Genomic DNA, 17,500 nt, shown 5'->3' on the forward strand with positions numbered 1-17,500 from the left:
TGTGACATCAGCACTCTACGACAGCTTCCAGGTGCAGAACACTGACTTGGAATTTTTGGGGAAAAAGGGAAAAAAGCATTCCTAGGGCAAACGTACTTTACGGTGAAAGTACAATCGGATAAACGTATGTTGTGCGTATATTAAGAATGGCACAGATTCAAGGGGGGGGGACTTAAGCAAGGACCTCCTGGTGAAAATGCTAATGTACAGATATTTAGATCACAGGTCACAAAGAGCCAATATCGCGGCGGTCGGGAGAAATAGCGGGATGGCTGTTAGCTGTGGAGGCAGGGAGGCTCTGCTGCCTGGTTTCTGAGTCAGAAGTGAATCGAGAGAGGGGGGGCGGAGGGGGGTATCCATAGGCCAGCTCAGCATTACTGTTCTCCAGTGGAGCGGGAGAGCAGTTCTCCTCAGGTGACCCCCAAAGCCCGATTAAAGCACAGGTGATCAGGGGACACTCCGAGTCTACACAGAGAGAGGGAGAGGGGGAGAGAGGGAGAGAGAGTGGGAGAGAGTAAGCGAGAGAGTGATACAGAGAGTAAGAGAGAGGGGGAGAGGGAGAGAGAAAGGGAGAGAGAGAGGGGGAGGCAGAGAGAGACAGAGACAGTAAGAGAGAGGGGGAGAGGGGAGAGAGAAAGGGAGAGAGAGAGGGGGAGGCAGAGAGAGACAGAGACAGTAAGAGAGAGGGGGAGAGGGGAGAGAGAAAGGGAGAGAGGGAGGAGAGAGAGTGGGACAGTAAGAGAGAGGGGGAGAGGGGAGAGAGAAAGGGAGGCAGAGAGAGTGAGACAGAGAGAGTAAGGGAGGGGGGAAGGAGAGAGAGAAAGAGAGAGGGGAGAGAGAAAGCGAGTGAGAGATTAAGTGCACTGGAGCATGGTTTACATGTAGCAGCCTTGTCTCAGTGTGTCACACATTCCTGCACCTTTATGAGAAAAGCCGGTGTGTGTGGGGGGGTGGGGTGGGGGGGTGGGGGTGTTGTCTTTGTGACAGTTGTCTTGCAGGCGTGTGTATGAGTGAGCTGTCTGCTCACTGCACATGAAATAAGGCACGATATCACCACTATAGTCAGGGCTAAACTGTGTCTTTAGGCACCAGGCGTGTGTGGGCGGGGTGTGGAGTTGGCACTCATTTGGCAACATCACTGTTTATGTTTCCAGCTCCTCCTCATCACTGGCGCTGGTGCCGTTTCTCCTCCTGTCAGACGTCATTTTGTCTCTCATTTCAGTTGTGTAACGGCTGGATCGTATGCAGACAGTTTCTTACTGTATCGGATCGTTTTTGGAAACGTATTGTCGCAATATGTGTGCTATTACTAATTCCGGGTCACACACAGACCAGATCCATACTCAACATGATTTGACCAGCTCAACCTGGAGCCCTGGTTTTTCTGGTACCTTTGGTTAGGATCAGGTCTGAGAGAGGGTTTTTTTCTGGAACCTTTGGTTAGGATCAGGTCTGAGAGAGGGTTTTTTTCTGGAACCTTTGGTTAGGATCAGGTTTGAGAGAGGGTTATTTCTGGAACCTTTGGTTTGGATCAGGTCTGAGAGAGGGGTTTTTCTGGAACCTTTGGTTAAGATCAGGTCTGAGAGAGGGGTTTTTCTGGAACCTTTGGTTAGGATCAGGTCTGAGAGAGGGTTTTTTTCTAGAACCTTTGGTTTGGATCAGGTCTGAGAGAGGGTTTTTTTCTAGAACCTTTGGTTTGGATCAGGTCTGAGAGAGGGTTTTTTTCTGGAACCTTTGGTTAGGATCAGGTCTGAGAGAGGGTTTTTTTCTGGAACCTTTGGTTAGGATCAGGTCTGAGAGGAGGTTTTCTGGATCCTTTAGTTAAGATCAGGGGATCGGTGCCTGAAGAACGAGGGATGGAGTGTGTTTATGTGTCATGCCTGTTCAGTTCAGCTTCCGTGAGAGCAGTGTGTGCTCCCCTTCTCTCTCTTTCTCTCTTTTATGCTCCCCTTTGTCAATCTCCCCTTCAATTTCTCTCTCCCCCTTTCCCTCTTTCTCGCTGCCTTGTTGGTGAACTGCACCAGAAAACAGATCCTCATCCCTGGGCTGGTGTGTGCGTTTGACCCTCTCTTCATTTTGGGGGAAGAGTACTCCACGTGAGCCTCCAGATGACCCCTGGTTCTGTATACTTTCCGTCATTCCTGCACCCCTGAGCGTTTAGGGGTTCCCTCCGTACGACGTTTACTCTTCTCCGCGTCTGTGTTTCTCACCACGCTCTCTTTAAGAGTCGTCTAGAGTTTCCTCCCTGAGAAATGAAAGACTTTGTGTCCATTTGCTGTGCCAGACTTTTTCACCCATAAATCTGACTTTGAATTTACTGGTTAGTTTCTGTTTAGTGTACCAATACAGTATGTATCCAGTAAAACCTCCCAATTTCAAACTGACTTCAGGATCCAGTGAGCATTACACAGTAAATAATTGTTTTTAACTGCTCGTAACTCCTTGCGTTTGTGCAGAATGCTCTTTTTGAGCAGCGTGTTTTGTGTACAGGACTCTAAAATAGAGACTCTCCGCGGAGAAAGGAGACAAAACAAGACAGCATAAAAAAAGAGAAGAATAATTGCCAGGTAGACTGCTGACTCTGTTTTGGGAGAACGACCTTTAAGTCTTGGCAAGAAAACTGTGGCAGGTGTTGGTGATGTAATGTGAGGTGTACTGTACGTGCACTTTTTTGGGGGGGGGGGGTGGGGGCTGGGCTGTTATAGTAATCCCAGAAGGGAAAAATATTAAATTAAAGAGAGCTAAGACAATGGCGGCTGTGTTTCTCTATTGGATCCAGCTGCCCGTGTTGTGGGGCTGAAGCGGTACTGCCAGACTGGGGCTCTCTGTGTATCGGTGGTGTCAGACTCACTCACCAGCACACACACACTCGCACTCTTACACACTCACACACACACACACACTCGCACTCTTACACACTCACACACACAGACACACTCACACACACAAACACACACACACACACACACAGACATGCACGCACACACACTCTCGCACTCTTACACACTCACACACACAGACATGTACACACACACTCACACACACACTCGCACTCTTACACACTCACACACACACACACACACACACACACATGCACACTGCTCTCCTCACCTGTCTGGGTCATTAATAAATCTCTGACACTGGACACAATAGCAGCAGCACTTTCCAGCGGCAGGTTCAGAGATGCGTATGTATGGACGTAGGTCAGATATGCGTATGTCTCAGAGGAACGCTGTGAGTCACTGTCCAGCTGCTTCTGGAGCCAGGACATATCAGGCCCAGCCACAGAACCTGTGGGCATATCAGACCCAGCCACAGAGCAGTGGGCATATCAGACCCAGCCACAGAGCCAGTGGCATATCAGGCCCAGCCACAGAGCCAGTGGGCATATCAGACCCAGCCACAGAGCCAGTGGGCATATCAGGCCCAGCCACAGAGCCAGTGGGCATATCAGACCCAGCCACAGAGCCAGTGGGCATATCAGGCCCAGCCACAGAGCCAGTGGGCATATCAGACCCAGCCACAGAGCCAGTGGGCATATCAGACCCAGCCACAGAGCCAGTGGGCATATCAGACCCAGCCACAGAGCCAGTGGATATATCAGTACCAGGCTGACCCGTGGGGCCTTTGTTTGTTTGAGCAGGAATCAGACAGGAAAGCTGTGGGGAGGACACTGTGGTGCTTTTGTTGTTGCGGCGTTTCGTCCTGAGGAGAGAGCTGCATCCTGTCTGTTTTTTTTGTCTTCCTGCTCTGGTGTGGGGACTTCCTGTCTGGTGTGGGGACTTCCTGTCACCTGAGAGGTGCTTAGACGTTCCCCAAACAGGTGCAGCGGCTAAGCTAGGAAACAGGCAGTGTTTTACTGAAACTTTCTATCTTCAAAGTCCAAAGTTAAGATAGTTTTGCATTTGTAGTTCAGTCAGCGCATTTTGTTACTCTCGAAACCAGCTTCTACACACCCGTCCATTTTGCTAGCTGATTATGTAAACAAGTTATGTCTTAATTGATAAAAACAAGTAACCTAATAATAAAGTAGACTCCTCTGATGGGTGTCTGCGACCTGACAGAAATCCACAGCTCGAAAGCTGTCGGCTTGACATCAGAAGTGCCGCAGACATGTCCCACGACACTTTGTCGCGGAAGCATGAATTAGCCTCACTCAGGACCCAGCACTCAGGACTCAGGACTCAGGACTCAGGACTTTGTGGAACCGACCCCAGGTTCTTATTATCCCGGGTTGTTAGCTGACTGCCTTTAGTCTGCCTTTAGTCTGCCTTTAGTCTGGCTTTAGTCTGGCTTTAGTCCGCCTTTAGTCCGCCTTTAGTCTGCCTTTAGTCCGCTTTTAGTCTGCCTTTAGTCTGGCTTTAGTCTGGCTTTAGTCTGCCTTTAGTCCGCCTTTAGTCCGCCTTTAGTCTGCCTTTAGTCCGCCTTTAGTCCGCCTTTAGTCCGCCTTTAGTCTGGCTTTAGTCTGCCTTTAGTCTGCCTTTAGTCTGCCTTTAGTCTGCCTTTAGTCCGCCTTTAGTCTGGCTTTAGTCTGCGTGTGCCGGCAGCTCTGCTCTTGCTGCAGTTGACGCTGTACCTCGCAGGATATCGATGTGGTCGGCTTTGCTTCTTTCAACCAAATCTATTTCGGTCAGAGGACAGGGGCCGGCTTTTGTGTATTTCCCCCCAAAAAAAGAAGAAAAGAATGATGTATGATTGATCATCGGTAGCACATTAACAAGGGGGAAGATAAAAAAATAAAAAACAGTTGGGACTGTTTCTTCTTTCATCTGATCCATCTGTGTCTTTGTCCTCCAGATGGGTTCCTGCTGGTGGTATAGGTGTGGGGGGGGGGGGGGGGTCGGGGGGCACTTACACTGTTCCGGTCTGCGGTCTGGGAGGGAGGGGGGTGGAGGGGCGGGGGTGGGCATGATGACTCACCTCGACCGCCGCTGTATCTGCAGTGCCTCACCTGCGAGATTGGGGTCGGCCATCTTTGAGCCAGAACGATCGCCGCGCCGCCGGGAGAGGACGGAGTTATCTCACCATCCGAACCCGGGAGACTCCTAAATGTTCCCTGCGCCACGGAGTTAGCCCAGGAGTTAGCCCAGGAGTTCCAGGTGTTTGTCAAATGTTCCAGGGATAATCTGCAGCAGACGTCCCCTCTCCTGATTTAGGAGGATCTCCTTTCTGCTTGGGTCTGAAATGACCCACATTTAACGCTCACAGGACCTTCTCCGGCAGAATCGACTGACTAAAAGACTCTTTGATCCATTTCACTCAGATACAGTCACGATCACGGGGAGTCTCTCTCAGTCCAGATTAGACCCCTTCACATTTATCAGGTTTGCTTCATCAATACAAAAAACATGGCCTGCTATTCCTATAGCATCTCATGGGTAAGTTTAGGATATGTACAGGGGGATGATCATCTGTGATCAGGTTTGAGACCCTCATCCCTCACTCACTGTCTCTCTCACACTGTCTCTATCTCTCCCTCCCTCTCTCTGTCTCTCTCACTCCCTCTCTCCCTCTCTCTCTCCATTTCTCCCAACCTCTCTCTCCATTTCTCCCTCCCTCTCTCCATCCCTCTCTCCCTCTCTTTCTGTCACTCTTTCTCTCTCCCTCTCTCTCCCTCCCTCTCTCTCTGCCTCCCACCGGCTCTCTCCTCCTCTCCCTCCCTCTCTCTCTCTCTCTCTCTCTCTCTCTCTCACCCTCGTTGTTTGAGAGAAAAGTGAGGAGTTGGGGGGGTTAACTAAACAGCCTGTGCCAGGCTCTTCTCAGATCGCTGTGGGACTGGTTTCCCAGCACCCCCCAGCAGAGAATCAGCCCTGCGGTAAAACAAATATTATAGGCTGGCTGTAACCATAGCAATGGCAGAGCAAACCCTGTGTAGTGGGCGGAGCTACAGTGTGTTGTCAATCACTGACTCGTTTTGACCAATCATAATAATTTCCTCTCTTAGAGCAGAGTTTGTGATTGGTTGATCTGTGTGATCATGCGATAGCTCCTCCCATTGTGGGGTTCATGATGCCTCCCTCCCAGCAGTGGGAAAGCTGGGTTGTAAGAGACTTTCTCATGAAGCAGTTCGAAAGCCCTCCAAAACACACAGAAATGATATTGGCCCCTAGACCTCTCTTTCTGTTTAGATTCCTACTTTTCTCACACTTTCTGATGTTTACGTTCGGGCCATTTAAGGAACCGTTTCGACCACGTCTTCTGCCCGTACTGTACGTCTTTGTGAAAGGAAAACAACCGCACATTTTAGCCCTGGAAGTAAAAACAGAAGGACAATTACTAAAAAAAAAGAAAGACTAGTCACCAAGTGGAGATCAGTGCTTGTTTGAAGTCAAAACAAACGGTAATAATAGTATACTTTTTTTCCACCCTCTCAGAAATAAAGTGACAGTGGAGGTTTTTTGTTTATGCTGAAATGACGTATATTGCTGGCTATGGGTATAACATTATGTACTGTGCCAGCAACAAGCATTTGTACTTTTTTAGGTACCCTTTGCTATACCAGCTATACCAGCTATACCAGCTATACTACCTACCACACCTATAGCAACTATACCACCTATACCTGCTATACCTGATATACCAGCTTGAGAACTGAGGGAGTCAAGCTGGTCATATTCTAGCTGGGTATGAGCTGGTCAGCCAGCTGGTCTGAGCTGCTAGCTGGTGAAAACATCGCTGTTTAAAAACATAGCTTGAGCTGGTCAAACCATGTCGAGCTGGGAGCTGGTCTGAACTGATCAACCAGTGAAACCATGTCGAGCTGGGACCTGGTCTGAACTGGTCATCCAGCTACCGGCTGTTTTAGAACCGAGCTTGAGCGGTCTGTTCCCTCAGGGTGTGTCGCCCTGCGGTCGCGCACACGGAGGCAAACGCACCTGTCTGGAGCACCTGTCTGGAGCAGCCGAGTCCACTGAGTGCTGCGTGTTTACACTCGGCCCCGCTCCCGCTCCCGCTCCCGCTCCCGAAGAGCCGAGAGATCACCCCCCCCCAGCCCCCCCTCCTCAGCCCTCCCCAGCCCCCCCCCCCCCCCCCCACCTCCAGTGTGTAATCTTAAACAGACGCGCTGACATTTAAAAAAAAAACACCGGGGCTGATATCTCACTCCTCGTGCTGGCTCTCCACTTCACCACAACACGGCGGCCCTTTCCTGGCTGGCTCGCGGAAAGGAACAGAAAAGAACAGAAAAGAACAGAAAGGGACAGAACAGAAGAGAAAGACGAGTGTGTGTGTAACGCTGTGAGTAGTTTCTTGCTTGTGTGCGAGGTGGTGATCGTAGGAGATCCCTGCTCCCTGTATCTAAATCTGCGAGAGATTAAACGGCCTTTCTGATGCTCGTGCGGATGCGCTAAGCGTTTTATCAGTCGGCTTTTCGGGTGCCGTGTGATTGGTGAACGCTCTGTGTTTGTCTTGCTCTGATTTCCAAAATCCACTCTGGCTTTGCTTAGGGCCTGGTCTACAAAACATTTTTAGTGCATGCAAAGCCAGTAACATGGCCAACTATTGGTTGTGGTGTTTGTTATGCACCAATCACTGGTTGTGTTATTAGATTTGCGGCAAAAAGGTTGTGCACGTGCTGAAGATCTTAAGTGAACCAGGCCCGTAATATCTACTGAACAACGATCAGATGTGCTGTTTGACTGGCGATTTTTAGACAATATTCAGACTGTGAAATGAGAAAGCTGGTCATGTTTAGTCAGGGAAAAGTGTGTTGAAGTGCCATTGCATTCCTGTAATTCTCTGATCACTGTTCTTAACAGTTGCTTTGTCTGTGGCTGGTGGATGCCTTATTATATTGTTAATGTGTGAAATGAAAACAGTGGAAAAGTTGTTTATTTTTCCCACTTTTTATGAAATACAAAAGTCAGAAAGGAGCTTCTAGCGGCAGTCTGGCTTTGATGTGATGGGGTGGGGTGGGGTGGGGGATGGGGGGGCTGAGTGTCTCCGTAACCAAACACACATTTTAGGATTCAGCTGGGCCCCCCCGCCCCCCAGCAGCAGCAGTGGAGTGGTGTTTGAAGTGAAGAGGAGCATTATGGGAGTTTTGGGGGGGATTAGATTAACAGACCGGTCTGCGGGTATGAGCAGAATGTGTAAAGACTAGGCAGCCTGTAGCCTAATGGCTAAGATATGACCGGGACCCATAAGGTTGGTGGTTCAAGCCTCCGGGTAGCCTCGATAAGATCCAAACAGCTGTTGGGCCCTTAACCCTGCATTGCTCCAGGGGGGATTGTCTCCTGCTTAGTCTACTCAACTGTAAATCGCTTTGGATAGCTAAATATTAAATTATTAAAACCTACAAAGCAGGATTACTGAGTTAGCTGGATAACTGCACTGAGTAAACCCCACAGAGCAGGATTACTGAGTTAGCTGGATAACTACACTGAGTAAACCCCACAGAGCAGGATTACTGAGTTAGCTGGATAACTACACTGAGTAAAACCCACAAAGCAGGATTAGCTGGACCACTGCATAAGGGAATGGAGGTGTTATGACCGTACAGAAGGGGGAAATTATCTTGTGGTGAGGGTCCAGGAACACCTCCAAAATACCCTCCACCCCCAACCCCCCAACTCTGGTATTTTGGGGACGTTTGGAACAGGAAGTTCCAGCGACTGGGTCGTTGAACCTTCCGCAGCCCTGCGGTTCTCTCGTACGTCGTGTGTGTGTGGAACAGCTGCGGGAATCTGGCTTTCCGTTCAGGGTGCAGTACCCCCCCAACAGTGTGCAGTACACCCCCCCCCCCCTCCGCAAAGGCAGATCTCTTGGTTCTGGGTTCACTCACCTCTCCAGATCGGCTGTGATGTCATCGTCCGTGCAGTTCCTGTCAAAGCCTGGGGGCGGTGAGGAGATCCCGTTGGGATTTGATTTTCCCATCAAACCGCTCACCCCCCCCCCCCCCCCGTCCCCCCCCCGTCCCCCCTGTCATTGGCTCTGACATTCATTCAAAAATGACACGGGCAAAAAAAAAAAAAAAAAAATATGCCTCAAACAGCGTGTGTTTACACAGCGTGTGTGTATCTGCGTTTGGCATCTCTGAGGCGCGGGAGTGTTCCCAGCTGTACTGGGGCACGTTTCTGGATGCCTCGCCTCAGACATCCTGCTCCTGCGAAGCCCGGCTCCCTCAGGGGGCCTGGAGCAAGGCTGCGGAGTCGGGGGGGTGAGCACGAGCCCCGGGAACACCGCGGCGCGCAGATCACTGCACCGCGGCGATTACCCGTCTCACATCTCACTCGCTGTCACCCTGATCCTCACAACGCACGTCCTCGACAGGACACAGTGCAGACCCCCTCACAGGACTTTATGATGCTGTTGAGGTTGGACTGTCCGTTTGAGCAGGTTCTCAGACGCACTGTAGCTGCAGGTCCATAGATGAACGGGGCCGTGCCCTCACAAACCTCCCGGTGCAATCCTGGCACATTCGTTTATTGGTTAGTTTGTCGGCTGTCACAATTAATTGAGCATAAAGGTCACATTTAATAAGATTTTTGGCAGATTTTTTTCCCCCAGAAGATTTACCAGTCCCCCTACATTGAATTAGTGTGTGCCCATGCCTCTCTGCATCTGCATGCATGGCCTCTTTTGTGTGTGTGTGTGTGTGTGTGTGTGTGTTTGCGTGTGGTTATAAATGTGCGTGTGTGTGTGTGTGTGTGTGTGTGGGGTCAGGTTCGGGGCTCTCTCAGGTGTGTAAGGCTGTTGTGCAGCTGCTGCCTGTTGCGGAGGTGTGTGCAGGTAAATCTCTCCGCGGACAGGTATGGCCTCTGGGCAGGGCTGGGCTGGGCGGGGTCTCTGAAACCCTTCCCATCAGCCTTAGGGGCAGACACGATCCCCTCATTAGCAGGGAAATGGCACAGCGCTAATGATGCATGCTGGGGTATGACTGCCTAGCTGGAGGCCTGTTTCACTCCTTAATTTATCACCCAGTACCTGGAGAGACTGGGCTCGTGCAGTTCGCTTCTGAGGCCTTGTGTCTTTTGATTCAGTAAAGGAGAGACATTCAGAAGCAGGGCGGCACGGATGGTGCAGTGGGCAGCACTGCCGCTTCACAGCAAGGAGGTCCTGGGTTCGAATCCCGGTCGGCCGGGGCCTCTCTGTGCGGAGTTTGCATGTTCTCCCCGTGTCTGCGTGGGTTTCCTCTCCGGGTACTCCGGCTTCCTCCCACAGTCCAAAGACATGCAGGTTAGGCTGATTGTAGAGTCTAAATTGCCCGTAGGTATGAGTGTGTGAGTGAATGGTGTGTGTGCCCTGCGCTGGACTGGCGACCTGTCCAGGGTGTATTCCTGCCTTCTGCCTGTTCAGGATAAGTGGGTTAAGATAATGGATGGATGGATGGTTGGATGGATGGATGGATGGATGGATGGATGGATGTTCAGAAGCAGAAAAACAGCTGTATTAGGAGAGCTCACAGGGAAGAGGGTGGCCAGTGGCGTAGCGGTTAATGTGGATGACTGGGACCCGCAAGGTTGGTGGTTCGATCCCTGGTGTAGCCACAATAAGACAAGGCCCTTGACCCTGCATTGCTCCAGGGGAGGATTGTCTCCTGCTTAGTCTAATCAACTGTATGTCGCTCTGGATAAGAGCATCTGCCAAATGCAATGTCATGTAAAAGAGCCCCAAACTCTCAGTTCCAAATTGCTGCTCACAAACACTCCATATATGTGGATAACAGAAGGAGATTCTACGTGCCTAATGTATGCATTCTAGCTAAACATTAACATCGAGTGGCGCTATAGTAAAGTCTTTGTGCCGCTACCTCAACACAAAGTCGTTAATAGGTTACAGGAGCGATTAACTCTAGGAAATGAAAAGTATTATGAAGGAACATTTGGTACCAAGTGTTTAAGCAAGCAAGAGTTCAAAAGTAATGAAAGAAAAACACTTTCATAAGTTTCCCTCGCACCCTCAGACAGAAAGGCCCTGTTGTGGCGTATTCGCCCACACGCTGAAACGCTTCTGCGGTCCCGGCTCTGTTTGAACCCGCGGGCTGTTTCTGCCTCACGAAGGGGCTGATGGGAATCAGGAGGACCTGGAAGAGCCACTTTTAAAGAGCCAGGAGTCCTCCTAATCTGGTTTGTCATGCATGAAACAAGAAACACACTCATAGATACTTACATACATACATACATACGCACACACACACATACTTGCATGCATACACATGCACACACATATACACGCACACATACTTACCAACATAAATACATACGCAGACATATACTTACATACATACACACACACATACTTACATACACGCACACACATACTGTACATACATACATACATACACACACACACATACATACGTACATAAATACATACGCAGACATATACTTACATACATACACACACACATACTTACATACACGCACACACATACTGTACATACATACATACATACACACACACACATACGTATGTACATAAATACATACGCAGACATATACTTACATACATACATACACACCCACACACATGCCCGCACACATTCATAACCACACACGCACAAACACACACACCCATGAGCACACCATACTTTACATGGTATGGATTATAGTCTGGGATGTAATTATTAGTGTTATGCTGTGTTGTGTTTATTAGAAGCGCAGAGCTCTTTGGCAAGGTCCCCATAATGTTATAGCAACCTGATAAAGTTGCTCCAGTGCTGCATCAACATTGTACGAATGTGACAAATGTTTTCGTCTGCAGTGTTATACAAGTAGCACTTTCACAAATGACTTTGTGAAGAGGGTCATACAATTCACTGCGGTATTCATAAATACCAGTATCTCTGAGATCCACTGTACGTAAACACACATACACATCCGTACACATACACTGCTACCATTGAAATATTGTACACACACACACACACACACACACACAAAGCTCTTTTCCCATTATCACACACACATTCAATCCAAATAAGCTTTATTGACATGGTAAGGGTACACTCATATTGCCAAAGCATACACAAAATATAACTCACATACTCACGCTTTCTCCATCACACACACACATATTCACTTCTCCCACTGTCATACAAACATATACTGTGACTTATACAGACACACACACACAGACACACACAGACACACACACACACACAGACACACGCGCACGCACACACACAGACACACGCACACGCCTCTTCTCCGCACATACACATCCTTATTGTGTGCTCGATGTGTTTCGGGGTTCCTACCCTGCTGCCTCCCACTCTGTAGGTGGTCTGGGCACCACTGCAGGCTGAAACACACTTCCTAAATATTTACAGGTGAACTCAAACAGATAGAGCCAATAAGTGTGTGTGTGTTTGTGTTTCAGTGAACCCTGTTCCTTATTTCCCACGTTCGATCACAGAAATCTTTCTTCTCCTTCTTCTCTCTATCCTTTCTTTCTCTCGTCTGATCTGGGTGTTGCCACACCATATCACCCTCAAGCTTCAGTTTCTCTTTGGTTGGATCTTCCTCTAAAGTCTGCAATGCTTGTTTTTTTAAAGTGTTGTAATGAGACTTAAATTATATATTATTTCTGAAGTAGAAAACACTTGACTGTTTTAAGTTACTGTTTGACAAGTTACATTTTCTTACCCCACCTGCAAATCTTGAAATTAAATTTGCTCACTGGCAGTAGTTTATTAATCACCAAAACCATAATGGAAGTAAGAATTTAAGTCTAAATATAAGACTAAAATACTTGGGGGGGGGGGGGGGGGGGGGGGGGGGTTGTCTCTTGGCTTTGGTCTCTCCTTCCCTTGTACTCACGATTTTAAATGTGTTTTAATGACATGATGAACAAAGGCTACGCAAATACACACAAAATACTTCTAACATCCTGCCCCAACATGTGAACCCTTTGGTTGTGAGATGACTTTATTGCTTAGTCACATTTCCCCAGTGAGTCAGTGGAACACCATGCCACCGGAAACTCTTCCTTCCCAGTTTTACACTTTTTTTGTGTGTTTTTTTCTTTTGCTTTTAAAAGTACGAGCCACAGAACATTTTAATTAACCAGCATAACTGAAAATCTCATTCCTCATGTGACATGAGCCATGTTTCCTTCAGCCTGATTCAAACACGCATTTAAAATAATTATTCTCACTGCGGTGGAAATGTGTCAACAGCACTGCCAGTCCCTGAGAAGTGAAAGTGAAAATCGTATGAAAAACAAAATTTGTTCTGAATACTGAAGAAAATAGATTCCGCAGGGGTTCTGCTGGAAGCATTACCTTTGGGTAACTCTGCATATTAGCATCTGCTCAAAGCCTAAATGTAATGTTAGTGTAAGACCGTGTAGATTTTACCTTAATAAGTGTAACACCTCGTTATTCGTGCATAAGTTCAGTTCTGCAGTCTTTGTTCTGTTTGTTCTGTTTGTGGGTGAACGGACAGCCCCGTCAGTGTCCTGGGTGCAGATTAACTGTGTCCGGTCCATAATCCAATAAAAAAAGACCAGCGAGAAACTCGCCTGATCACAAAACAGCTTCAGTTCTGCCGTTAAAAGCACAACCTGTCTGGTGAAGCAGAATTAAACCGTGGAGCGTTGAAGGAAATGAAATGGTGTGTTAGATTTCGGGTTGATGCCAGGGGCTCTCTGGAGGTGAAGGGTGCAAACTCACTGATGAAAGCCTTTTGTGTCTGTGTGTTTCCGTGTGTTTCTGTGTGTTTCCACGTGTTTCCACGTGTTTCCATGTGTTTCCACGTGTTTCCGTGTGTTTCTGTGTGTTTCTGTGTGTGTCTGTGTGTTTCTGTGTGTTTCCGGGTGTTTCTGTGTGTTTCTGTGTGTGTCTGTGTGTTTCCGTGTGCTTCAGTGTGTTTCTGTGTGTGTCTGTGTGTTTCCGTGTTTTTCTGTGTGTGTCTGTGTGTTTCTGTGTGTTTCCGTGTGTTTCTGTGTGTGTCTGTGTGTTTCCGTGTGTGTCTGTGTGTTTCCGTGTGTTTCTGTGTGTGTCTGTGTGTTTCCGTGTGTGTCTGTGTGTTTCCGTGTGTTTCTGTGTGTTTCCACGTGTTTCCACGTGTTTCCATGTGTTTCCACGTGTTTCCGTGTGTTTCTGTGTGTTTCTGTGTGTGTCTGTGTGTTTCTGTGTGTTTCCGGGTGTTTCTGTGTGTTTCTGTGTGTGTCTGTGTGTTTCCGTGTGTTTCAGTGTGTTTCTGTGTGTGTCTGTGTGTTTCCGTGTTTTTCTGTGTGTGTCTGTGTGTTTCTGTGTGTTTCCGTGTGTTTCTGTGTGTGTCTGTGTGTTTCCGTGTGTGTCTGTGTGTTTCCGTGTGTTTCTGTGTGTGTCTGTGTGTTTCCGTGTGTGTCTGTGTGCTTCCGGGTGTTTCCGGGTGTTTCCGTGTGTTTCTGTGTGTGTGTTTCTGTGTGTGTCTGTGTGTTTCCGTGTGTTTCCGTGTGTTTCCGCGTGTTTCCGTGTGTTTCCGTGTGTTTCTGTGTGTTTCTGTGTGTTTCCGTGTGTTTCCGTGTGTTTCCGTGTGTGTCTGTGTGCTTCCGGGTGTTTCCGTGTGTGTCTGTGTGCTTCCGGGTGTTTCCGCGTGTTTCCGTGTGTTTCCGTGTGTTTCCGTGTGTGTCTGTGTGCTTCCGGGTGTTTCCGTGTGTTTCCGTGTGTTTCCGCGTGTGTCTGTGTGTTTCTGTGTTTCCATGTGTTTCCGTGTGTTTCCGTGTGTGTCTGTGTGTTTCCGGGTGTTTCCGGGTGTTTCCGTGCTCATGTGTGTGTTGCCATGGCGTTCCAGGGGCAGGAGCGGCGCAGCACAGCACCATGAGCGAGAGGTTCGACTGCGACCACTGCAAGGAGTCGCTCTACGGACGCAAGTACATCCAGTCCGAGGACAGCCCCTACTGCATCCCCTGCTACGACAGCCTGTTCGCCAACACCTGCGACGAGTGCAAGGAGCTGATTGGCCACGACTCCAGGGTGAGCGGGGCCGTCGGCCAATAGGAACGTACATAACAGCAGGCGGCTCCCGCCCTCTTCCTTTTAGATGGGGGGGCCAAGCTTCTGTGTCATTGGTCAGGTGTTAACGGCTGAAGTGGAAAGACGGCGAATCAGGAGAGCGCTCAGAATACTCCCATCCTGGTTGAAAATCGTAGTCTCACCCAGTACAGGCTTGGCCCCCTCAGATTCATAACCGAAAATAACTTTGAAATGAATCAACAGCGAGAGCAAGTTCAATCAGGCGTAAGAACAGGGAGAGCGATCGCTCCTGCGGTTTCGGTCGCCGCCATTTTGGGATGAAAACATGTCCCGTCTCAGCCCCGACACTCTCATGCCCTTGTACAGGCTCAGCGCTCCAGGACATGAATCTGAGCAAGTTACAATATCTTGTTTTTGATTCGAATAATGACCACTGAGTGCGTGAGATTATTCACCTTGTGTTAAGGAAATCGGCCGTTATTTAAAGTAAGCGTCTCACTGCAGTGGCAGATGTTTACTTTCAAGTTTAAAGTATCTGCTAACTGCGAATCAAAAAGGCCAGGACAAACCCACTGTTTTCAAAAATGAGTCGACTTCATTTCATCAGTTTTTTTTTTTACACTTTTACACTTTTGCAGGACTGTGCTGTTTCCTCATTCAGAGTAGCCAATCAGGGACAGAGAAGGCAAGCTACAGCTATGACATCACTTGGCACAAGCGGCCAATGAGCAGCTGGCGCTTAAGGAGCGAAACTCAATAAATAAGCGCGTGTTTGTCTTGGCCGCGCTCGACAGACACGATAAACAGCTCTCCCCCTGTGCCTCTCTCTCTGTCTCATTACCGTTCGTCTTTCTGTTTTACTGAAAAACAACCAACCCTCGCTCACTCTCTCTTCTGCCCGCTGTTCTGTACCCTCAGCCTGGAAACAGAAACAAATGTTGGCTGTTAGAGTCCTCCATGTTGTCATTGGAAACAAGTTTATTGTTTGATGTTGTAAAGATGCATTTAAAATGGAGGCCCAGAAACGGCAGTTTAATGTACCCTGCTGAAAAAAAAAAAAAGCTAAAGCTAGGTTGACCAGTTCAGACCAGCTCCATACTCAACAAACATGATTTGACCAGCTCAATCTGTTTTGAAACTGATAACTGATCATTTCAAGCTGGTCATAGTTAGATTTTACACCAGAGTACAGTGGTCTGAAAAGCAGTGCATTTTGTGGAAGCTGACTGAATCCGAACAAGTGAAAACTTGAGGTAAAACTCTATGCAGAAATACCCAGGTGCAGAGTGATATTTAAAAGCCAAATGAGGAGAACTTTCAGTTGACCTTGTTAGATGGGGCTTGCCACTATGAACAGTAGGTGATGTCATATTACTGAGCTAATATTTAGTTCTTAACATGAATGGTGCAGCATGTAGCCTAGTGGCTGAGGTACATGACTGGGACCCGGAGGGTTGGTGATTCAAACCTTAGTGTAGCCACTATAAGATCCGCAAGGCCCTTAACCCCACATTGCTCCAGGGGGGATTGGCCCCTGCTTAGTCTGCTTAGGAACTGTAAATCGCTTTGGATAAAAGCATCAGCTAAATAACAAATTAATATTATTATAACATAGGTATAATAACATAATATAATTATATTATTACATAGGTATACATAGTGTGTAAGCCTTTCACACAGGCTTCCACATTCACACACATTTGGACAATAGTAAGCTCTGAACATTAATTTAAAATGTGTTACAGTGTATAAGATGAACCACTGTTACCACGGTGCCATGATTTTTTTGTTTAAACATTGTGGTGATTGTGAATGACCCCTGACCCCTGACCCCTGACCCCCGGGTGGAACAGGAGCTGTTCTACGAGGACCGGCACTACCACGAGCACTGCTTCCGCTGTTTCCGCTGCGACCGCTCTCTGGCGGACGAACCCTTCACCAGCCAGGAGGAGGCGCTGCTGTGCAACGACTGCTACTGCAACGAGTTCTCCTCCAAGTGCGTGGCCTGCGACAAGACCGTCATGCCAGGTACTGCCACGCCCTCGCACCCTGACACCGTGTGTACCCTGAACACCCGCCCCTACGGCCACGCCCTCGCACCCTGTCACCGTGTGTACCCTGCACACCCGCCCCTACGGCCACACCCTCGCACCCTATCACCGTGTGTACCCTGCACACCCGCCCCTACGGCCACGCCCTCGCACCCTGACACCGTGTGTACCCTGCACACCCGCCCCTACTGACACACCCTCACACCCTGACACCGTGTGTACCCTGCACACCCGCCCCTATGGCCACGCCCTCGCACCCTGACACCGTGTGTACCCTGCAGAGAGAGAGAGGGAAAGACAGAGTGAGAGAGGGAGAGAGAGAGAGACAGAGTGAGGGAGAGAGAGAGAGAGACAGAGAGAGTGAGAGAGAGACAGAGAGAGAGACAGAGAGAAAGGGAGAGACAGAGAGAGAGGGAGAGAGGGAGGGATAGAGACAGAGAGAGACAGAGAGAAAGGGAGAGACAGAGAGAGAGAGGGAGAGAGAGACAGAGAGAGAGAGAGGGAGTGAGAAAGAGAGAGAGAGGGAGGGAGAAAGAAAGAGAGAGAG

General features: G+C 48.8%; 1 protein-coding gene across 1 annotated transcript in view; it reads left to right on the top strand.

Annotated features, from left to right (window-relative positions):
• Window positions 1–17,500, top strand: part of LOC133139017 (four and a half LIM domains protein 3-like) — a 34,747-nt gene that overhangs the window by 8,514 nt on the left and 8,733 nt on the right. Inside the window, exons 2-3 of the mRNA XM_061258258.1 lie at window positions 14,721–14,902; window positions 16,756–16,930. Of these exons, the coding sequence (XP_061114242.1) occupies window positions 14,721–14,902; window positions 16,756–16,930 (357 nt within the window). The remainder of the gene's footprint in view (window positions 1–14,720; window positions 14,903–16,755; window positions 16,931–17,500) is intronic.

This window comes from Conger conger, chromosome 1 (genome assembly GCF_963514075.1).
Source record: "Conger conger chromosome 1, fConCon1.1, whole genome shotgun sequence".
Taxonomy (NCBI): Eukaryota; Metazoa; Chordata; class Actinopteri; order Anguilliformes; family Congridae; genus Conger; species Conger conger.